The sequence below is a fragment of the Haliotis asinina genome, chromosome 12, assembly GCF_037392515.1.
Source record: "Haliotis asinina isolate JCU_RB_2024 chromosome 12, JCU_Hal_asi_v2, whole genome shotgun sequence".
Lineage (NCBI taxonomy): Eukaryota > Metazoa > Mollusca > Gastropoda > Lepetellida > Haliotidae > Haliotis > Haliotis asinina.
The window spans coordinates 52,219,265-52,238,110 of record NC_090291.1 but is presented as its reverse complement, the minus strand read 5'-3'; the positions used below and the strand labels follow the sequence as shown (position 1 = coordinate 52,238,110).

At 38.5% G+C, this 18,846-nt stretch overlaps 1 protein-coding gene across 2 annotated transcripts in view; it reads right to left on the bottom strand.

The window, feature by feature from the left end:
• LOC137257885 (dynein axonemal heavy chain 5-like) overlaps window positions 1-18,846 on the bottom strand; it is a 91,796-nt gene that overhangs the window by 7,970 nt on the left and 64,980 nt on the right. The window contains exons 40-58 of one of the 2 annotated variants that reach the window (XM_067795376.1): window positions 17,964-18,194; window positions 17,277-17,440; window positions 16,438-16,560; window positions 13,892-13,961; window positions 13,191-13,444; window positions 12,570-12,723; window positions 12,195-12,359; window positions 11,235-11,461; window positions 10,294-10,412; window positions 7,293-7,744; window positions 5,349-5,564; window positions 4,654-4,791; window positions 3,990-4,117; window positions 3,291-3,459; window positions 2,673-2,828; window positions 1,921-2,259; window positions 1,409-1,513; window positions 876-1,129; window positions 229-419 (exon numbers count right to left, since the gene is read on the bottom strand). In XM_067795376.1, the coding sequence (XP_067651477.1) occupies window positions 229-419; window positions 876-1,129; window positions 1,409-1,513; window positions 1,921-2,259; window positions 2,673-2,828; window positions 3,291-3,459; window positions 3,990-4,117; window positions 4,654-4,791; window positions 5,349-5,564; window positions 7,293-7,744; window positions 10,294-10,412; window positions 11,235-11,461; window positions 12,195-12,359; window positions 12,570-12,723; window positions 13,191-13,444; window positions 13,892-13,961; window positions 16,438-16,560; window positions 17,277-17,440; window positions 17,964-18,194 (3,655 nt within the window). Of the gene's footprint in view, window positions 1-228; window positions 420-875; window positions 1,130-1,408; window positions 1,514-1,920; window positions 2,260-2,672; window positions 2,829-3,290; window positions 3,460-3,989; window positions 4,118-4,653; window positions 4,792-5,348; window positions 5,565-7,292; window positions 7,745-10,293; window positions 10,413-11,234; window positions 11,462-12,194; window positions 12,360-12,569; window positions 12,724-13,190; window positions 13,445-13,891; window positions 13,962-15,946; window positions 16,073-16,437; window positions 16,561-17,276; window positions 17,441-17,963; window positions 18,195-18,846 lie in introns of both variants that reach the window. The other variant, XM_067795377.1, reaches the window with a different exon arrangement.

Below are 18,846 nucleotides of genomic sequence, written 5' to 3'. Positions count from 1 at the left end.
GCACAAGCATTCCTATATTTTTTTCCAGGTTTCTTCTCATGCTTTGTATCACACAGTCTGCCCTTGGAAACAAATAAAAGAACACTTGTGCTTTCATGTCATCCCTTATTTTTTCCCTCAGTGTATGTGGGATTACATTTTGTCAGTAAAGTACAGATTCTAGTAACATTGTTGGGTTGTGTCCAATGGAACAGCCAACTCGGTGGCACCGGACATGCAGGATCTAACCTTTGATGAGTGTGGAAAACTCCTCATGCTTGATCTTGTTGCAGTGAAGGTCAATCTTCAGAGCCAACAGTAAAGTGAAGGTCATCTTGTCTGTTTCATACAAACCACGTACAGCATACTTAAAAACCTCAAAGGTCATGTATTCAATGATGTTGGTGATTCTCTTCTGAGTGATGGGAGATTTTTGTGACCTGTAAAAAAGGTTTGGGTTAGCAAATATATTACACTTATCCTGAAGCCAAGTACACTTTTATTCACATACATACCATGACAATTCAATATTCGAAAGTCTAATTTGGATCAACTTGCCAAAATTGCTCCTCAAACATTTTCTGCTGTTAGCAGATATTCTAAAATCAAATTTGGATCAACTTGCCAAAATGGCACCCCAAACATTTGCTGCTGTTAGCAGATACGCTGGAAAGGACTATAAATAGATATCCAATACATCATATAAATGTAATTAAGATTTACCATCTTGTGGATATTCAGTGAAAAATTAAGAACAGAAATGTTCAACAGTCTCGAGATCTAAATACTTTGCTCTATCACATCTCCATTGTAAAATTACAGATGACACGATCACATTTGTCACGATGAATTCACTCTCCTCCATGGCATGCTGTACAATACAAAAGTAAACTCACTTTTTCATGGACAAGTCAAAGAGGCTGAGGAACTGCCTTAGGGATGTCTGGTACATGACATTAACGAGACTCATCTCCACTATCAGGAAGTACAAGATGCTCCCTCTGGTGGCCACAGGACGGAACTCTTCTCGGGCAGTGTTGATCTTCAGCTCTGTCTCTTCGGCAATCTGAAGTTTCTGGCGGACATCCTGAGATGTGGTCTTCGTGACATTCAACACATTGATCAAGTCTTCATCGTCGACCAAGGAACCCTGAATCCATCAAGAGTTACATCTATATCAAATCAACATTTCTCCAAAATCATGGTTTGGTCTGGACAATATAACAGTCTCAAATTCATATCACAGTAAGTCATGGAGGAAACCCTGCATTAATGCAGATGAAAACTGTGTATCCTGGCTAGTGGGAAGGGAAACAACTCTGTACACTATGTCAGATCTGTAAAAACATTCTCCAACCTGCCAAGATGTGACAGTTTTACAATGCAGCAAAGCTGAAGAGACAACATCCCAGCTTGTGACTGTACCCACCTGAGTGCTGGTGAGTCGGAACAGCAGGTTGTCCTCGAGTTCCTTCATCTTCTTGTTGTTGGCCGTCACCTCCTCCATCAGCTTCACTCGTTCACTCTCTAGCTCCTACAGGCAAAAAAGTATGTATTCAAAACAAAGTCCCAGTCAAAACCATTTCAAATCCAAGCTTCACGTTGCTATCTAATATCATCTGCCACATAGAGAATGGAAACTCAGTTAAGTACAAAGGATGCTTGAAATCAGTTTCAATAAAAAATAAATCAGTGCTTATTATTTGGTAATGCTTTTGACAAAAGTTAACACAAGCTCTTCCATCAGACAAGTACATAGTTATCAACATAGAAATGTCACTAAGCAATAAATAACAAGTCTTCATCCATAAAGCTGCATGTTTCATTTTTGAGTCACCAACTTCTACAATGACAATCACACAATTCCTCAAAAAAAGATAAAGCAACCACAATTGTTTCTGCCATGACATTTAAGCATGTATAACAAAGAGCAACACTGACCACTTTCTCTGTCAGGATGACACGTCCTAGGAGCTGGTCCTCCAGACCTTTCATGGTGACAGTGAAATCAATGATGGACGTTCGGGCCGATATCTCAGGAGTGTAGGCAGGATTGGGCAGCTTTGTTGTTATGTACAGCGTGAAACCCTTCATGATGTCACACTCTTTGTCTCCAACCTTCACTTTGAGGGTTGTCCCGACTTTGATAAAGTTCTTCTCAAGGACATTGTCAAGGGCAGGATCAAGCTCTTCCCCTATGTCTTCAAGAAGTAGTGGTCTGCCCAGAGACATGGAGTCTTCAAGATGTGTACGGAAGTACTTATGATTCAGGGAGGTTATCTGCAAAATATGACAAGAGTATTTTGTCAGATCAGCTACAATACCATGACCATACTGAAAGAATACCAATAACAATAGCAAAAGCCATCCTCACTCACTTCACAGTGTTAGTTTTAAAGTCTATGGGGTATTTATTCACTACAGGAATTTTTTCTTCAAAATGCAAACCTGTATCTACCACACATCCACAGAAGTTTGTTTGTACATCACACACTTCAACATTAAGACAAAAGAAAATACAATTTTTTTCTTCACAAGGACAAAAGCTACTAAAACAATTTCAGACATATTCATATCAAAATATACTGACAATATAATTTCTGACTCTTGTCACTATCATCCATAAGCTAACATGATGTATCATGTCTGACCTATGTTCCTGCCTTGGACACACAAACATAACTCAGTTTCACCTGTAGCTCGTTCTTGCTCTCTCTGTTTTTGATCCAGATCTTGCCCTGGCCCTGGGGGTCTATCAGTAGTGGGTAGCGAGCTGCTTTGGTGACAATGATGCCATTCTGGACTGACAACTCATCGTTAGGAAGTCCCTGGAGATTCCACTCTGCCACCTGGTGTCGAGAAACAACACATCATGAATAAACACTATGCACACAGTGATAAACAACAGGGATAAATCAAGAGGAATAAACATAGGGATAAACAACATTTGCAAACAAAATCAATCATCAATGTTGTCTTTTTCTGTAATAACAGAAGACTTAGCTATACAAAGATGTACAGTTTGAAACGAGCATCTATGTCAACAGATGTTCCAATAATCTTTGCGTTGCTGGGTGATAGTTGGGTGATATGAATGCTTGACATCCATTTTGTACAGTATTTGAGTTGTAATTTGTTGCGTTTGAATACTGTGGGAGGGAAGCTGACAGCGCCATGATCAATTAACTTTCATCAAAACCCATGTTCACTGAGTCCAGGTGTATCTAAGAGGCACAACTCTGCATAGAGTGATGACACAGTGGAACTCTCCTGGCCCAAAGACTGAAAAGTCAGGGTGCTCCTGCACTTACCGTTGTTGGGTCTGTGAGCATGGTGGTAGTGTTGAGGTTGGCGGAGTAGGGTATCTTCCTCGTCTTCATCTCCTTCATCCACTCCTTGTTGAGCAGAGACCGGTAGTCCTGGTTGAAGGGTCCCGAGTACGACAGGAAGGCTGTGCAGGCCAACACATCACCCACCAGTCTGGAGGAAGAGTGACAACGTATCAGTTACCAGTCAACATATCACTCTTTACTCTCAAAGACAAAAGGAAACCTTTGTCAGCATGTGGGTACAATGTTTGTTTGACAGTCTGAAATGCTCTGGAATCAGGTGCACAATTATCCAGAATTTGTTTAAGCTGAACTGCTGCAAATGAAACCATTGAGACCTCAAGGCACTGTGGAATCAGGAACAGTATATCATGTTATCCATAATTAAAGATGAACAGCATAAAAATTACTCCATTGTACAAAATACTAATTCACAGTGCCATGTCTGTGTATGATAAAATTTTTGTTTGACATAATCCAGCAAGTCTTTTCCTAGTGAAAAGGGATGGAAGGGAAGCCTGTATGTATACATTGAAAATTTGTGGGTTCCCCTAGGGCAAAATATTGCTTAATTTGTCATCTTTTACTCACTCACTCACACACATGAAGTCGAAAACTTAAGTCCAGTGTAACAATAAAGCATTTTGAGTAGTTTATATCTATACAAAAGTGCCAGCTCACCTTCCAATTTGAGCCTTGAACTCCTTGCTCTGCTCAGTCCATCTCTCTTTCTCCCCAGCCAGGCCATTGATGAGAGCAGACGCGGCATTCATCTTGCGTCTGCATGTCTCGGCATCATCCATCAGAGCCTACAGTGTCACGTGAGGTCAATAAATTACAAGTGATTCTATAGCATTAGGTAAATATTTATTTCTGCTGTTTATGACTCCATTAGCAGACCAGAAATGACCATGTCCTCAAACAGATGCTGATTCCTGACCTGCTTGAAATAGACACCTTTTGCAGAATAGAGCTGTGTTCGTGTTGAATTGTTACAAATAATGTCACTGATACTCTAGTCAACAAGTTTTAGTGAATTAAACAATAAATGACATATTTTTTTAAGTTATAGTTGATACACACACTGACAGAAACTGACTTTTGTTAACATCCTAACATCATACACACCAAACTTGAAACACACCATTCAGTTCATACAAGAAAATGTCATTGTGTAGAATTGTATTTCCTGTTATTCAGTCACTGAGACTATCATACTATGTAGAAGTCAACTTAAGGAATGTGCAAGATGTAAGTCTTTGACTCTCTGTTGGATAACACCCTTTCAGGCCTGATTTAATGTACTGAACCAATGTTCACACCTCCGTTTACTAGATTTCCTCACCTGTTTCTCACTCATCGCCTTGTCATACTGCGCCCTCACAATGGCTAGCTCTGCTTCCTTAGCATCCAGTTGTTCCTGGGCCTTCTGCAAATCTGCCATAGCAACCTGAAGTCTTGCCTCTTGCACCACCAGATTTGCCTGGGAGACAAATGGATGAACATTAGACATGGCATTCAAGGGGACTTGGAACTCATAGTATTCCCTACGTTTGGAAAAACACTAGTTTGTGAACTGATCTTTTCCAGTTTGTTCATGCTACTGACTTCTTCAGAATTAAATACTAACACTTCCCCAATGTATTACACCTGTGCTTCCTGATGGGCAGGAGAGTTATCTCATACCTGATTGCAATACCTGAAGTTGGTGAGTAAACAGGAACACATACAAGCACATGGATGACAATTTGTAGCATTCTGCATAACCGATGATTCAATTCAAAATCATAATAATGTGTTAAAGGCCAAATGCTGCCCATTTCGAGAATATTTTGACCTATATTATATACATTAGGGCATAGGCACTCACTTTAGCTTCCGACTGATTCAATAAAAGATTAATTATCCCTTACGGCTTGCCTGAAATCAATACCTGAAGCTTCAAGACAAACAGCTTCCAAACAAAGAACACTTGCCATATATGGAACATAGACGATTATTTGCCAGTGCTGTTTACTTCATGTACAGCATATTTCTCACCTTCAGTGGCAACACCTCTTTGTTGATGGCGAAGAAGGAGGCCATGGCCTTAGTCCATGCAGCTAGACCGGCAACGTTGCCACACACTTTCTTGGCTGTTTCCATGGTGTAATCCTCCGACGCAAAGTAAGGAGCCAACAGCTCGACCGTCTCATCGTTGATAGTGTCTTTGGGGAAGGTGATCAGAGACTGTAGGAAGCCAGTGCCAGCCATCATCTGGAGGAGTGAGTGAGTGAGTGAGTGAGTGAGCGAGTGGGTTTGGGTGAGTGAGTGAGTGAGTGAGTGAGTGAGTGAGTGAGTGAGTGAGTGGGTGGGTGGGTGGGTGGGTGAGTGAGTGAGTGAGTGAGTGAGTGAGCGAGCGAGCGAGCGAGCGAGTGAGACGAAGTATACATTTATATATGTTTGAGGTGGTTGACAGGGTAATGGGTTTCCAAAGCTTACTAATAAATAATATAATCATGGCAAGACGTAATTGTCGTCAGGTAATGCAGTGATCTACTAGAAACAGAAAGATCTACTGAAAACACAATAACCTAAAGGTAAACACAATGATTTCAGATAACAATGATCTTTAGATAGCACAATGACACACAGGAAACAAAATCACAACAGGTAACATGATCACTAACTTGGAACCATAGAGATAAATATCACCAAAACGGAACATAATGACCTGTAGAAACTCCTCCTAGGAAGGTTTAAGGAACTCTGGCTTAACAACAGAGAGAATAACTGGTAACACTATCAAATAACATGTTACCCTGGCAACACCATCACCATCAAGTAACACAATGACCTGCTTGAGAACATATTACCTGCAAAGGCTAACAACCCGACCTCACCCCTACCCACCCACCCTTCCTCCACTAGGTTCATTTAAAGAACTCGGGCTTTTCAACACCATCATTAACAAGTAACACAATGTATTATATATTTGAATGGATAAAAACACCAATAAGTAACTGAAGGACCTACATATAACACACTGAAGGACCTACATATAACACATTCCTTCAGAAACTCCCCCAAAAAGGTTTAAGGCATCCTAGCTTGTCCATACAATCACCAATAAGTAACTGAAGGACCTACATATAACACATTCCTTCAGAAACTCCCTCAGAAAGGTTTAAGGCATTCTAGCTTGTCCATACAATCACCAAGAAGTAACTGAAGGACCTACATATAACACATTCCTTCAGAAACTCCCTCAGAAAGGTTTAAGGCATCCTAGCTTGTCCATACAATCACCAATAAGTAACTGAAGGACCTACATATAACACACTGAAGGACCTACATATAACACATTCCTTCAGAAACTCCCCCAGAAAGGTTTAAGGCATCCTAGCTTGTCCATGCAATCACCAATAAGTAACTGAAGGACCTACATATAACACATTCCTTCAGAAACTCCCCCAAAAAGGTTTAAGGCATTCTAGCTTGTCCATACAATCACCAATAAGTAACTGAAGGACCTACATATAACACATTCCTTCAGAAACTCCCTCAGAAAGGTTTAAGGCATTCTAGCTTGTCCATACAATCACCAAGAAGTAACTGAAGGACCTACATATAACACATTCCTTCAGAAACTCCCTCAGAAAGGTTTAAGGCATTCTAGCTTGTCCATACAATCACCAATAAGTAACTGAAGGACCTACATATAACACATTCCTTCAGAAACTCCCTCAGAAAGGTTTAAGGCATTCTAGCTTGTCCATACAATCACCAACAAGTAACTGAAGGACCTACATATAACACATTCCTTCAGAAACTCCCTCAGAAAGGTTTAAGGCATTCTAACTGTCCATACAATCACCAACAAGTAATTGAAGGACCTACATATAACACATTCCTTCAGAAACTCCCTCAGACAGGTTTAAGGCATTCTAGCTTGAAAATACAATCACCAACAAGTAACTGAAGGACCTACATATAACACATTACCTTCAGAGACTCTCCCCAGGAAGGTTTAATGAACTCTGGTTTGTCTGGGTCCTGTCTGACAGGCTCCAGTCGCCCCTGGAACAGCAGCAGCACACAGTCCATGATCCTCATGATGAGATGAGGAGGCCGACCTAGCTTTCTGACTGTGGCAATGTCAGCTGGCTTGATGGTGTTGAGAGCAGCCTCCGCCTCCTCCAGGGCTGGTCTGGCTGCCTCCAGCTTGCCCTCAGCTATTGCCTTGTCCTTCTCAATCACATCTACAATGGCTTGAGCTTTGTCCTTTACTTTCTGAACTTGTTCCTTCACTTTCTCAGCAGCCTGTGCCTTGACTGTCACTTCCTTCAGAACCTTCTCAGCCTTCTCATTGGCAATAGCAAGCTCCTTCTCTTTCACTGCTAACTCCTTGCTGAGTTCTGCGACAGCTAAAGATGCTTCAATCAGCTTCTCCAGACCTGGAACAAGAGAACAGTAGAATAAAATGTGCATCTTTTACACACCTGTGTTTACTCATACATGTAGTTATAACACAAGTGTGTTTTCATACAGCTAGTTATTACACACCTGATTTATCATACAGATAGGTATAACACACCTGTGTTGTCATTCATGTAGTTATGATATAACTGTGTTGACTTACATCTAGTTATAACACACCTTGTTTTCATACAGATAGCCATAAAACACCTGTGTTGTCACACATATAGTTATAATATACAGTGTTTTCATAAAGATAGTTATACAAACACTTGTGTTGTCATACAGGTATTTATATACGTTGTCATACAGACAGATATAACACACTTGTAATTTCAGACATATGGCTAGAACACACTTTGTCATGCAGGTAATTATAACACACCTGTGTTGTCACACATATAGTTATATATACAGTGTTTTCATAAAGATTGTTATGAAAACACTTGTGTTGTCATACAGGTACTGTAAATCATTAAATTTTTGCGAGCATGATATTTTTACGAAAATTGAGAATGACTTGAGCACGCAAAAATGCCATGACGCAGTTTGCTGGTAGAATGCAATGAATAATCAGCAAACACCCTGTCCTATCCTTGCTTTATTATTCACCAGTAAATATATTTAACAATAGATCTAGACAATACATATATTAAGCAATGACAGCAACGCGAAGAATGACTAATTACTAGCATTACTCGTACTCACGTGTCACATGTCAAACAATGGATACCTGAACAAAAGTTACTCAGTCATTACGTCCGATAGTCCAGACAGGTGCCAACCACACAACACACATTTCTTAGAGACTGTTTGAAAGGACGAGACCATCCAGCATGTGTGGATAGGTTTCATGACACTTTTCTGGAGATCAACAGCTTATCTGACCTATGCAGCAAGTGTTGTTTTTAGGAAAACATCACTGATTGCATACATGCGGAAGTACTTCACTGAATGGTGTTCAAGATTAGCGGCAAACTTTAATATGTGATTGGATTTACTTCAGATAAAACTTTCAGATGCAAGTAAGCTTTGAAACTGTCAAACTAAACTATATTTTGAGAATTAGGCAAATCGCAAAAATATCGTGACGCAAAAACGTCTGTTGGTCGCCACTCGCAAAAATATCAGGATGCAAAAATTTCGTGATTTACAGTATTTATATGTGTTGTCATACAGAGAATTATAACACACTTGTAATGTCAGACATATGGCTAGAACACACTTTGTCATGCAAGTAATTAGAACACACCTGTATTATCATAACATACATGTGTTGTCATACAGATATTTATATAGCATGTGTTGTGACATGGATAGTTATAACACACTTGTGTTGTGTGTTGAAACATACATGCTTGTCATACAACGATAACAAATGTGTTGTCACATGGATACAGCTGAACCCTGTTTACTTGGACCCCACATATCCTGGAAACTCTGTCTTCCAGATGATTTTTATGTGAAATGAAACTTATGTTCATTAATTGTACTTGTTGAACCAGACCCCATGATTCCAGACCCGGATGGTGAATTTTCAAACTATTCCCATAGATTTCCATTGAAAAATGATCTAGTTATCCAGACAGAGAGATCTGTGCAACGTGCATGTGTATGTGTCACGTCAATATCATTTACTGCGCGACTATGTAATTTCATTCTTAATCTGTCGGATGGCATTTGATGTGAATTGATTAATTAGCCATCAAAACACTAAGGGACGCATGTCACGCAGGTTGTTCATTAGGATTTGGTGGGTGTGAGAACATCTCATCAGTAACGAAAACATATATTAAGTAAAAATGAGCCTGCCACACGATCCCATCTGGAAGTTTACTTTCTGCAGACAGCATAAGTTCGACGCGATGTCATATTTTTAGGGCATTTGAAATTAAAATTAGAATATGCATTTGGCAAAATAGAGACTTTTTGTCATTGATTTACAATTTTTAGCTAATTTACCAGCTGAAGCTCCACATGCTACATGATTACGTTTGAGACAACCTAAAAAATGGTAACCTGAATTCCACCTTCATGCGAACACTTATATGTTATGATGATTCACTGTTATTAATATTGACTGCTGATTTATTGATATATGCACATGAATTTTTTTCCCTTTCACTTAATCATCACGGTTTGCTTGTTTTGATCCACTTCACTGGATGTTTCACAATCCAGACGATTTTTTAGTGAAACCAAAACATCCACATAAACAGGGTTTGACTGTAGTTATAACATATCTGTGTTGTCATACAGATAGTTATAACATATATGTGTTGTCATACAGATAGTTATAAAATATCTGTGTTGTCATACGGATAGTTATAACATATCTGTGTTGCCATACAGATATTTATAGCATATCTGTGTTGTCATACAGATAGTTATAACATATGTGTTGTCATACAAGTAGTTAAAACACACTTGTATTGTCATACAGATAGTTTTAACATACCATTGTTAACCCATTGAGACACAGTTATGACACACATGTTCAGTCATAAGGGACACAATTATAACGCACCTGTGTTCATTCTCTTGGCCAGTTCCCCCACTTCTGTCTTCTTCTCAGAGTAGATGCTCTTGTAGCCATTGATGAAGGACAGGTAGGACTTGGGTGTTACATGAGTTGATCGCCGGTATCTGATACACGTGCGCGCATAAGTATTAATAATTATTAACATATTGAAAGTCTAAAATCTAATATCGCATTGCTTAAGAGGATGGATGCTGTCTGGTATAAAAAGTTTGTATTCTTTTTTTCATTCTGGCATTTTTCAGAAATTTGTCACTCAAATGAGCTGCCTATATTTGGAAATGGGATGCCAATGATTTTACATGCAGTGTTTACAGTTTTGGACAGTTTGTTTTCATTCTAAACAGAGAGTGAGTGAGCATGGTTTTATGCCATTTTTTGGCAATGTTCAAGGAATATCATAGCAAAGGACACCAGGAATGGGCTTCACACACTGTACCCACAGGAGGAATTGGCCTCAGAGGTCTTCAGCATGACCAGGGAATGCTTTACGCATTAAGCTAACCCTAAACAGAGAGAGTCCAGTGCCATGTGTAAAAGTTCAAAGTTACAATAGTTTGGAGAAGTGTATTCTTTTCTCAAAGATGCACAAATCAGTGCATTTTGGGGTCAAGAGCAGACTATGACATGTACTCATTTCAACGTCATCATCAATAACATGCAATACTGAGACTCAAGAGATGACACACTTAGCCTCTAAATGCTTTTACTTGTGTCGACCCCAATAAATTACCAATGATCTATGAAATTGTATATCACAAATATGCATACATTACCACTATAAAAAATTAAAATTGTCTCCCAAAATTTGATTTTGTGACAGACAAATCAGGAAGCAGATTTGGGGAGTGAAAATTGAAAAAACGAAACTCTGCCAAAATCAGAGTGACAGTCATCTCTATTAATATATGACCCTGACCCTGACCCACCTCTGGAAGTAGCTGACACAGCTTTCTGCGACACCATCGTGGATGGTGCCCATGGTGTATATGACCTGCTTTTTGACGTCAGCACTGCACTCGATGTCAAAGTTGGAGAGGAAGTGGTCAGCCACAGCAATGAGAGCATCCTTGGGCCATCGTTGGAACCAGTCCATTGTGCAGCCTGAGATCAGACCAGGGAACTTCAGCGACCTCTGTCGGAACTTTTCACCAACCTGAAACACAGTTAACATTGACTAAAATACTCTCAAAACATTGAAGAATGTTTTATTGTGAAAAGAAGCAAAGCTTGCTATTTTCTCCTATGAAGCTCCACATGGTCTTTGGGTATGTACTTTGGGTAAGAAGGTGAATGTTTCCACATTCACTGTCAACAGTGACCTCAGAAAATTTAAACCAGATACTAAAGCAACCTTCACACGACACACTAAAGTCTGACAACACATGTTGCTAAAATTTTAAAAGGTGTCAAAAACATGTCAAACTTTCATGTCATTTGAGCACTACCATTTTGTAGGTCAAGCTGACTGTGATTGGTTGTTTCTGAATGCTACAAATTTGACAACACTTCATGTGTCAAACTCATGAGTTTGAAAACACCGAAGTTTGATGGAAAAGTTGGTCAGAATAGAGACCCATTCTATTTCTTGACAATAACTTGACAACTTGAAATTGGAGTTGGTGACAAGTTATAGGAATGTGAGTGTTCGCAATCTTAAACTCAAGTTTGACAACATGTGTTGAAGGAAGTTTAACGCTTGTAAAAATCTGTTTGCAGTTTCCCCAGATGAACAAACAAGATACCCCAACTTGTGAAAATCTTTCCCAACATACCTCAAAAGTATAAACATCTACCAGCCAAAAGAAATCAAGATCTTTCACCATTCCAAAGCATATCAAGAGTGCCTCTGATCATCAGATATGCCAATGTTCATCTGCTTTACTTACCGGGGAGAAGCAGAGTGTCACGTGGAGGTTGTTACGGACACGGGACAGATAGTACTCGTCTAGGTTCTCATTGGATGGTGGTCGCCGAGGAAACTCTTTCTTCATGATAGGAATGAGGTCACCACGAATCTCATCAATTTCATCTCGGGCAAACAAGTTAGCCACCTAGAAAGACATAAATATATTATGAAACAATTAAAAATTATCCACATCTACCACAAAAATCTACTGAAGATTTATTGAGGCTATGAATGTTGCAACTTGAATCAAAAAAATTTAATAGCATCTACAACACATCCATGTCTAATACCACACCAGTTATATACATAAACTAGTATGTCTTTGGTATCAGAACAAGTGCAACTGCCTACTTACCACTCCAGACGACAGCATGTTGTTGAGGTACTCCAGGAAGCCCTCGTCCTTGATCTCCTGGTCTGTGAAGATGAAGGTGATGCCCTTGCCCTGCTGACCTGCAGTGCGGTACAGGTACTTCAGGTCCTCCAGCAGGTTCGACATGTTGTATGACCTGAAGACAAGATCAAATCAGCATGAACTGCATTACTGTTATTTATTGCTGTTCTATGCACACTTACTTCACCATACACATATAACACAGCTAGTTTCATATAGCAGTCTTACTACATGTGCAGGTGTGAACACTCCATGTGGCAACATAACAAGTAATATTCAAATTACATGGTATCAGTCTGTAAACAATTGAGTCTGGACCAGACAATCCAGTGATCAACATCATGAGCATCGATCTGTGCAATTGGGAACCGATGACATGTGTCACCAAGTCAGTGAATTTTACCACCTCAACCCATTAGTCGCCTCTTTCAAAAGGCATGGGCTCCTGAAGATCAGCTCTAATCTTCACAGGTCTTAGAATGTATCAAATATTTGAATTCAATATCAGTCGAACATGACGATTAGGTCACGTATATCTACTTTTATCAGATCCTTGCATTATACAGTGGAAGCAACACATACCTTGTTAATGTAATCTGGAAGGTCTTATATCCAGCAATGAATGATGCCAGTCTGGTGAGAGACTGCTTGCCTGATCCGCCCACACCGACAAGGAGGGCGTGGCCTCGGGGGGTCCGGATGATACGGGAGATCTTCACCAGATGTGTCATGGCGTCCTTGAAGAACACTAGGTCCATGCCAGCGCCACGGATACTGTCATTGTACTGTTGCAGGAAGAAGTTGAGACGCTCTTCAAGAGCTTCCAGAGACTCAACCTGGGAAGGAAAATATAAGAATTTATCCCCTATCCTGAAGTTATCAAATGTCATTATTCATAAGAAAGTAGCAAGTATATAAACAAATAACTTCCATGGACTTCAGATACTTGCCATTCCTTAATGAGATTATTCATATTTGTATTTTCTCACATACCAGTGAATTAGAAATTCCTGCACAAGGTATATACAAGAGTTTGCCATCCATATGAAAGTTTATGTGTTTTTATCATCTAGCACATAAATATCTGTGTAGAGTATATGTGTTAAAATGATTTCATGAACATCCAGATATTTGCTCAATGGACAAACACAAAAGAATTCCCCAAGCATCTGGACATTTATCCACCTATATCATCCCTCAGGAATGTGTTGTTTACAGCATGCATAATAATGACAACAGCAACATCAGTATCACTTCAAACCATCCTACATGAATCTACTCACTGCCTCATAAACTTTCGGCATGTCAAAGTCTGCATCATCTGGTTCATCACCAGTTGCCTCTGGAGCATCCCTTTAAAGAGAAACAAAGGTCAAGGTCAATGATTAAAGTATTAGTAGTTGTCAACCAAACAGTATATATGAAATATGTGCCTATCAAACACAGATACTTTGGAAAACATTTCTCTCAAATTATTTATTTGATACTTTTAATTGAACCTTAGATTCTTTTCAAAACATAATATTCTACATTGAATGAGATATGATTCTGCAATGTAAAATGTAATTATTTGGTGTTAGGGTAATCACACATAAAACCAGGACTAAATCTAGAGTTTAAAATAACAACATGAATAGGTGTTAAAATATCTAGTGCATGTTTGTGAAGTCAACACACCCATATGTAGTATTAAAATGGTTAACTTATGGTATCATATGTTAAACAAAATATCAAAATATTAACAAAAACACACAAAAGCTTAAATTGTGGGCATAAATCATGTCACCGTTCAATTTAAAATGAATGCAGATTTCAATATAATTCAGAATCCATTCATGTTAAAATTACTAAATATCTACTTGAAGAATTTCTTTGCTGCATTCACTTTCAACTTTGGTGTACATTCATTCCACACAGTGCAAACAACAAGCTATGGTGGAAGCATTAAAACACACACAATAAAGGATTAACAAAAATAATTGAATGAAAGAATATATTACAGTACTGAAATCCCCCCAAATTAAAACTGTTAAACAACACCATAACAATACCATCTCAGCCCTCAGTCTCTGAAACAGCTGTATGTGCAAGTTTGTTTATGTCATTTATCATAGACTGTTGACGCTGAATACTGTTCACAACATGCTGCAATATTGCTGATGTGCCACAAAAATAATCGCCCACTCCATCATTTTTGCAAGCAAGTTCATCACTGTATAATATCACTTTCAAGGGAACTGAATTTGCTTCAGAGTAAACGAAAATTATCTCTGCAATTTAACAAAGAAAATTATTAGAATTTCCCTTTCCCTTTTTCACAGATTATTATCATGGACAATGATTTTAAACTACCTTTTTCTCTTCAACAATTTGATTAAAATCAATATATATTAACATCCATTATCCCAGTTGTCATATCACACAGTTTGTCAAATATCCATGTAAGCTTGTGTGAGTTCAACATCAAAATGTTGATCAGAATGGCATCAGTGGAAGTCACACCACATGTTTGTTAATCACACCAAAACTTCACAAAACAGTCGACACTGTGCAGGTCCTCCTCTAGTCACAGGTGGACGTCAGTGACAGACAACGTCAGTATAGTGTACCACAAGGCGGTTACAATGTGTACAACAATATGTGTCAGTTGCATCATGTACAACAATATGTGGCAGTTACAGCTTGTACAACAATGTGTAGCAGTTACATTTTGTACAACAATGTGGCAGATACATTGTGTACAACAAATGTGTCCAGTTTGTATGTGAAAGGGGTCACTTAAAGAAACAGGAGGACACTTTCTGATAACTCATTGATGGAAGTTAATTTCTTTTTAACACCCAAACCCAAGGGACAAACTGGCACCTCTTGTTTCATAGTCTCACCCATAATTCACAATGGAAAAACATTCTCACACAGACACAGAAATGTGGTAATATTAACTGTGCCCTTTTTCACCAGTAGGCAAAATTATTCAAGTGTTACTGTTAAGTTAATATCATATTAATATTTTCAAAATTATCTCCTCCCCATGATATAAAATCATTCTTCAAATGATTACAGAGAGAAATGTTTCAGCACACGCCGGGCATAACAAGATGAAACTATAACATTCAGCAAGTGTCCTACTGCTTCTCCAAGTACAACAGTACAACTGTGCTGTCATGGAGTGTGTCCACTTATTATCATGCAGACACATCTGATATTCATGACAAATTTTAGTGGACACATGACAACAATACACACATATACTGACAAATGTTGTGTCGTGAGATCACTGGGATGTATTCTGTACTATTGTGTTTGTGGTATTGTGTTGTAACAGACTGTGAAAGTACCTCATAAAGTCAGTAAACCAATGTGTTGGGTTAACTAGTTCCTGGACTTCCTCTGATAATTCGCATTCACCGAGCACCCGCTTCAGCGTTTTGTCGAACCAAACATAATCTTCAGGTTGTACAAATCTAAACATAGCAGCCACAAGAATAGAACAACAAAAATAAGTTAGAACAAATATGAAGAAATTTCCAAACTGCTTCCTTTTCTTAACTGGATTATTTGAATGAAACATTTATCTATAACATCAACGAAATACCATCAAACAATTTGAATGTTTTCATTTTTTATATAAAAACAGTAACAACTTAGAATAGCTAAGGGACGGAAACAGTTTGGTTTTAGGGGTAAGAAAAGGTAACTCTTAACCAGGGTTTGATTAGTAATTCAGAGTTACCTCCCCTTAATGCAAATATCTACAAGCTCCCACAGTGCTAAGCTACAGATCAGTGCAGTCACACATAGCAGTACACTGTATGGAGTAATCATGTACCTCATAAAGTCTACAAAATAGTCACTGCGTTCAATCATTGCAGGGAATTGCTCCCCAAGTTCCTCTGATGCAACACGACTCATTGTCTTCATAAACCATTGCAAATCTTCCACTCCTGTAAATCTTTGGTTTAAACAGACACATGTCAAACATTGATAAATATAATGCATGCTACACATCTGAATGGACGCTGAGCCATGATGTACAAACTGACCTCAGATGAACACTTCTGTAAGTTTATGGTGAGATAGTTAAAACAGCTTTATGTAAAGGGCCACTGAAATGAGGAGACTAAATAATGCTTCATCCCATTTTGCTAATAATCCCATTTTGCCAATAAACACTGTCAAAAAGTCAAACCAATAAGTTACATTAACAATTAAAAAGTCCACAGAAATTAATCATTAAATTACAATTCATTTTGTCCGAAGAGTTTGGCTGTTGAGAGTAAAGCTTTTTCAATTCATATTCATTTAATAAATTTTTGTTTTTTTTAAAATTTGTTAAAACTGAGTTGCAAGGAACAAAGCTTAAGTCTCCCAATCAGTTTGAGGGTGATGAATTTAGAAGGATAAGGTCTCTAATATAAGGAATATTAATCAAAGGATTACTTGATATATGTCCGGCAGACATCACTTCAGCAAGTTTACAGCTAATGGCGGCCATACTTATTAGAGATGTGTTTATTTACATTCAGACTAGTTTGTTTTAGCATTATAACAGGCTTCTTTTTAAGAATAAATTCAGTACTCTCTTATTATGAGGGGTTTGTTTTTAGAATGATAACAGTTGTGTATCATAACCTTGACCCTATGACCTTGACCCTGATCAAAGGTTACCTGTCTGAGATGACCCTTGAACACTCATGTTTCCACAGCGCCATAACATTCTCCTCTGATTTGATGACAGCAGCAGTAGTGTTCAACATGCCTTGCCAGATGCGAGACAGATCTCTCAAGTTGAAGATGTAGTGGAACTTGGCTGGAGTCGGCAACATCTTGATCTGTATGAATACATGTACTGAATTAGTACTGTATAGTACTATCACTAATCATATTTAAGAAATGACATAGCATGACCATATCTTCGGGAGGGATCTTGAAATGAAGTAGTCATGGCCACTGATGTTCCAAAAGAAACTTCAAGGAACCTTGAAAACAAGATGAATATAACCTAAGCAAACACAACATTTGATATAAAAGTCAGCAGATGCTTCTTTTGACAGGGGGAACAACTCTTTCAAAACAATGATACAGGAATTAAAAATATAAACAGATTATCAGCGTAGTTTGGGCTAAAACAAATTGTTCATTTCTAAGAAGTCTGTTCAAATTAAATGTATCTGAAAAATTATATTATTACCAATAAACTAGCCAAGCAATTATTCCAGATTAATTGTCTTTGACATAAAAAGAACATTCAATAAATTACAAAGCAAAATTTGCATTTCCAGAATTATGATTCCATAAAATATACTTGATTGTCAGTCACTGCTGATAACCTTGACCTGCACATGAACTGCTGACCTTTGTGAGCTGCCACAGCCTTCTAGTGACTGGAACAAGATTCTTCACGAGTGCCTGGACACTTTCTGAGAAGCCACGTTCTTTGCAGAAGTGGCCACAACCAATGACATTGAATATCTTGTCAATGGAGGGGTTGGAGGGTAGTGTGCAGTTGAAGATGGCAAACTGTCGCTTCAGACGTTGGGGAATGTCGTTACGGCCACCTCCTGGCTGGATCATAGCTGCTAGGAACTGAAATAACATGGTTGGCAGTGATAGGATTACACAGGTTTCAATCATTTGTAATCATTTGCAATAGTTGTTTGCAGTACCATGTACATGTTTTTGCTCTAATACATGGAACTTCTAACCTTAGTTGGCTATTCATCATGATTTCATTTCAGTGAGCAAGGATTTCTGTAGCCTAGGTAGATCTAATACATGGAAATTCTAACCTTAGTTGGCTATTCATCATGATTTCATTTCAGTGAGCAAGGATTTCTGTAGCCTAGGTAGATCTAATACATGGAAATTCTAACCTTAGTTGGCTATTCATCATGATTTCGTTTCAGTGAGCAAGGATTTCTGTAGCCTAGGTAGATCTAATACATGGAAATTCTAACCTTAGTTGGCTATTCATCATGTTTTCGTTTCAGTGAGCAAGGATTTCTGTAGCCTAGGAAGATCTAATACATGGAAATTCTAACCTTAGTTGGCTATTCATCATGATTTCGTTTCAGTGAGCAAGGATTTCTGTAGCCTAGGTAGATCTAATACATGGAAATTCTAACCTTAGTTGGCTATTCATCATGATTTCGTTTCAGTGAGCAAGGATTTCTGTAGCCTAGGTAGATCTAATACATGGAAATTCTAACCTTAGTTGGTTATTCATCATGATTTCGTT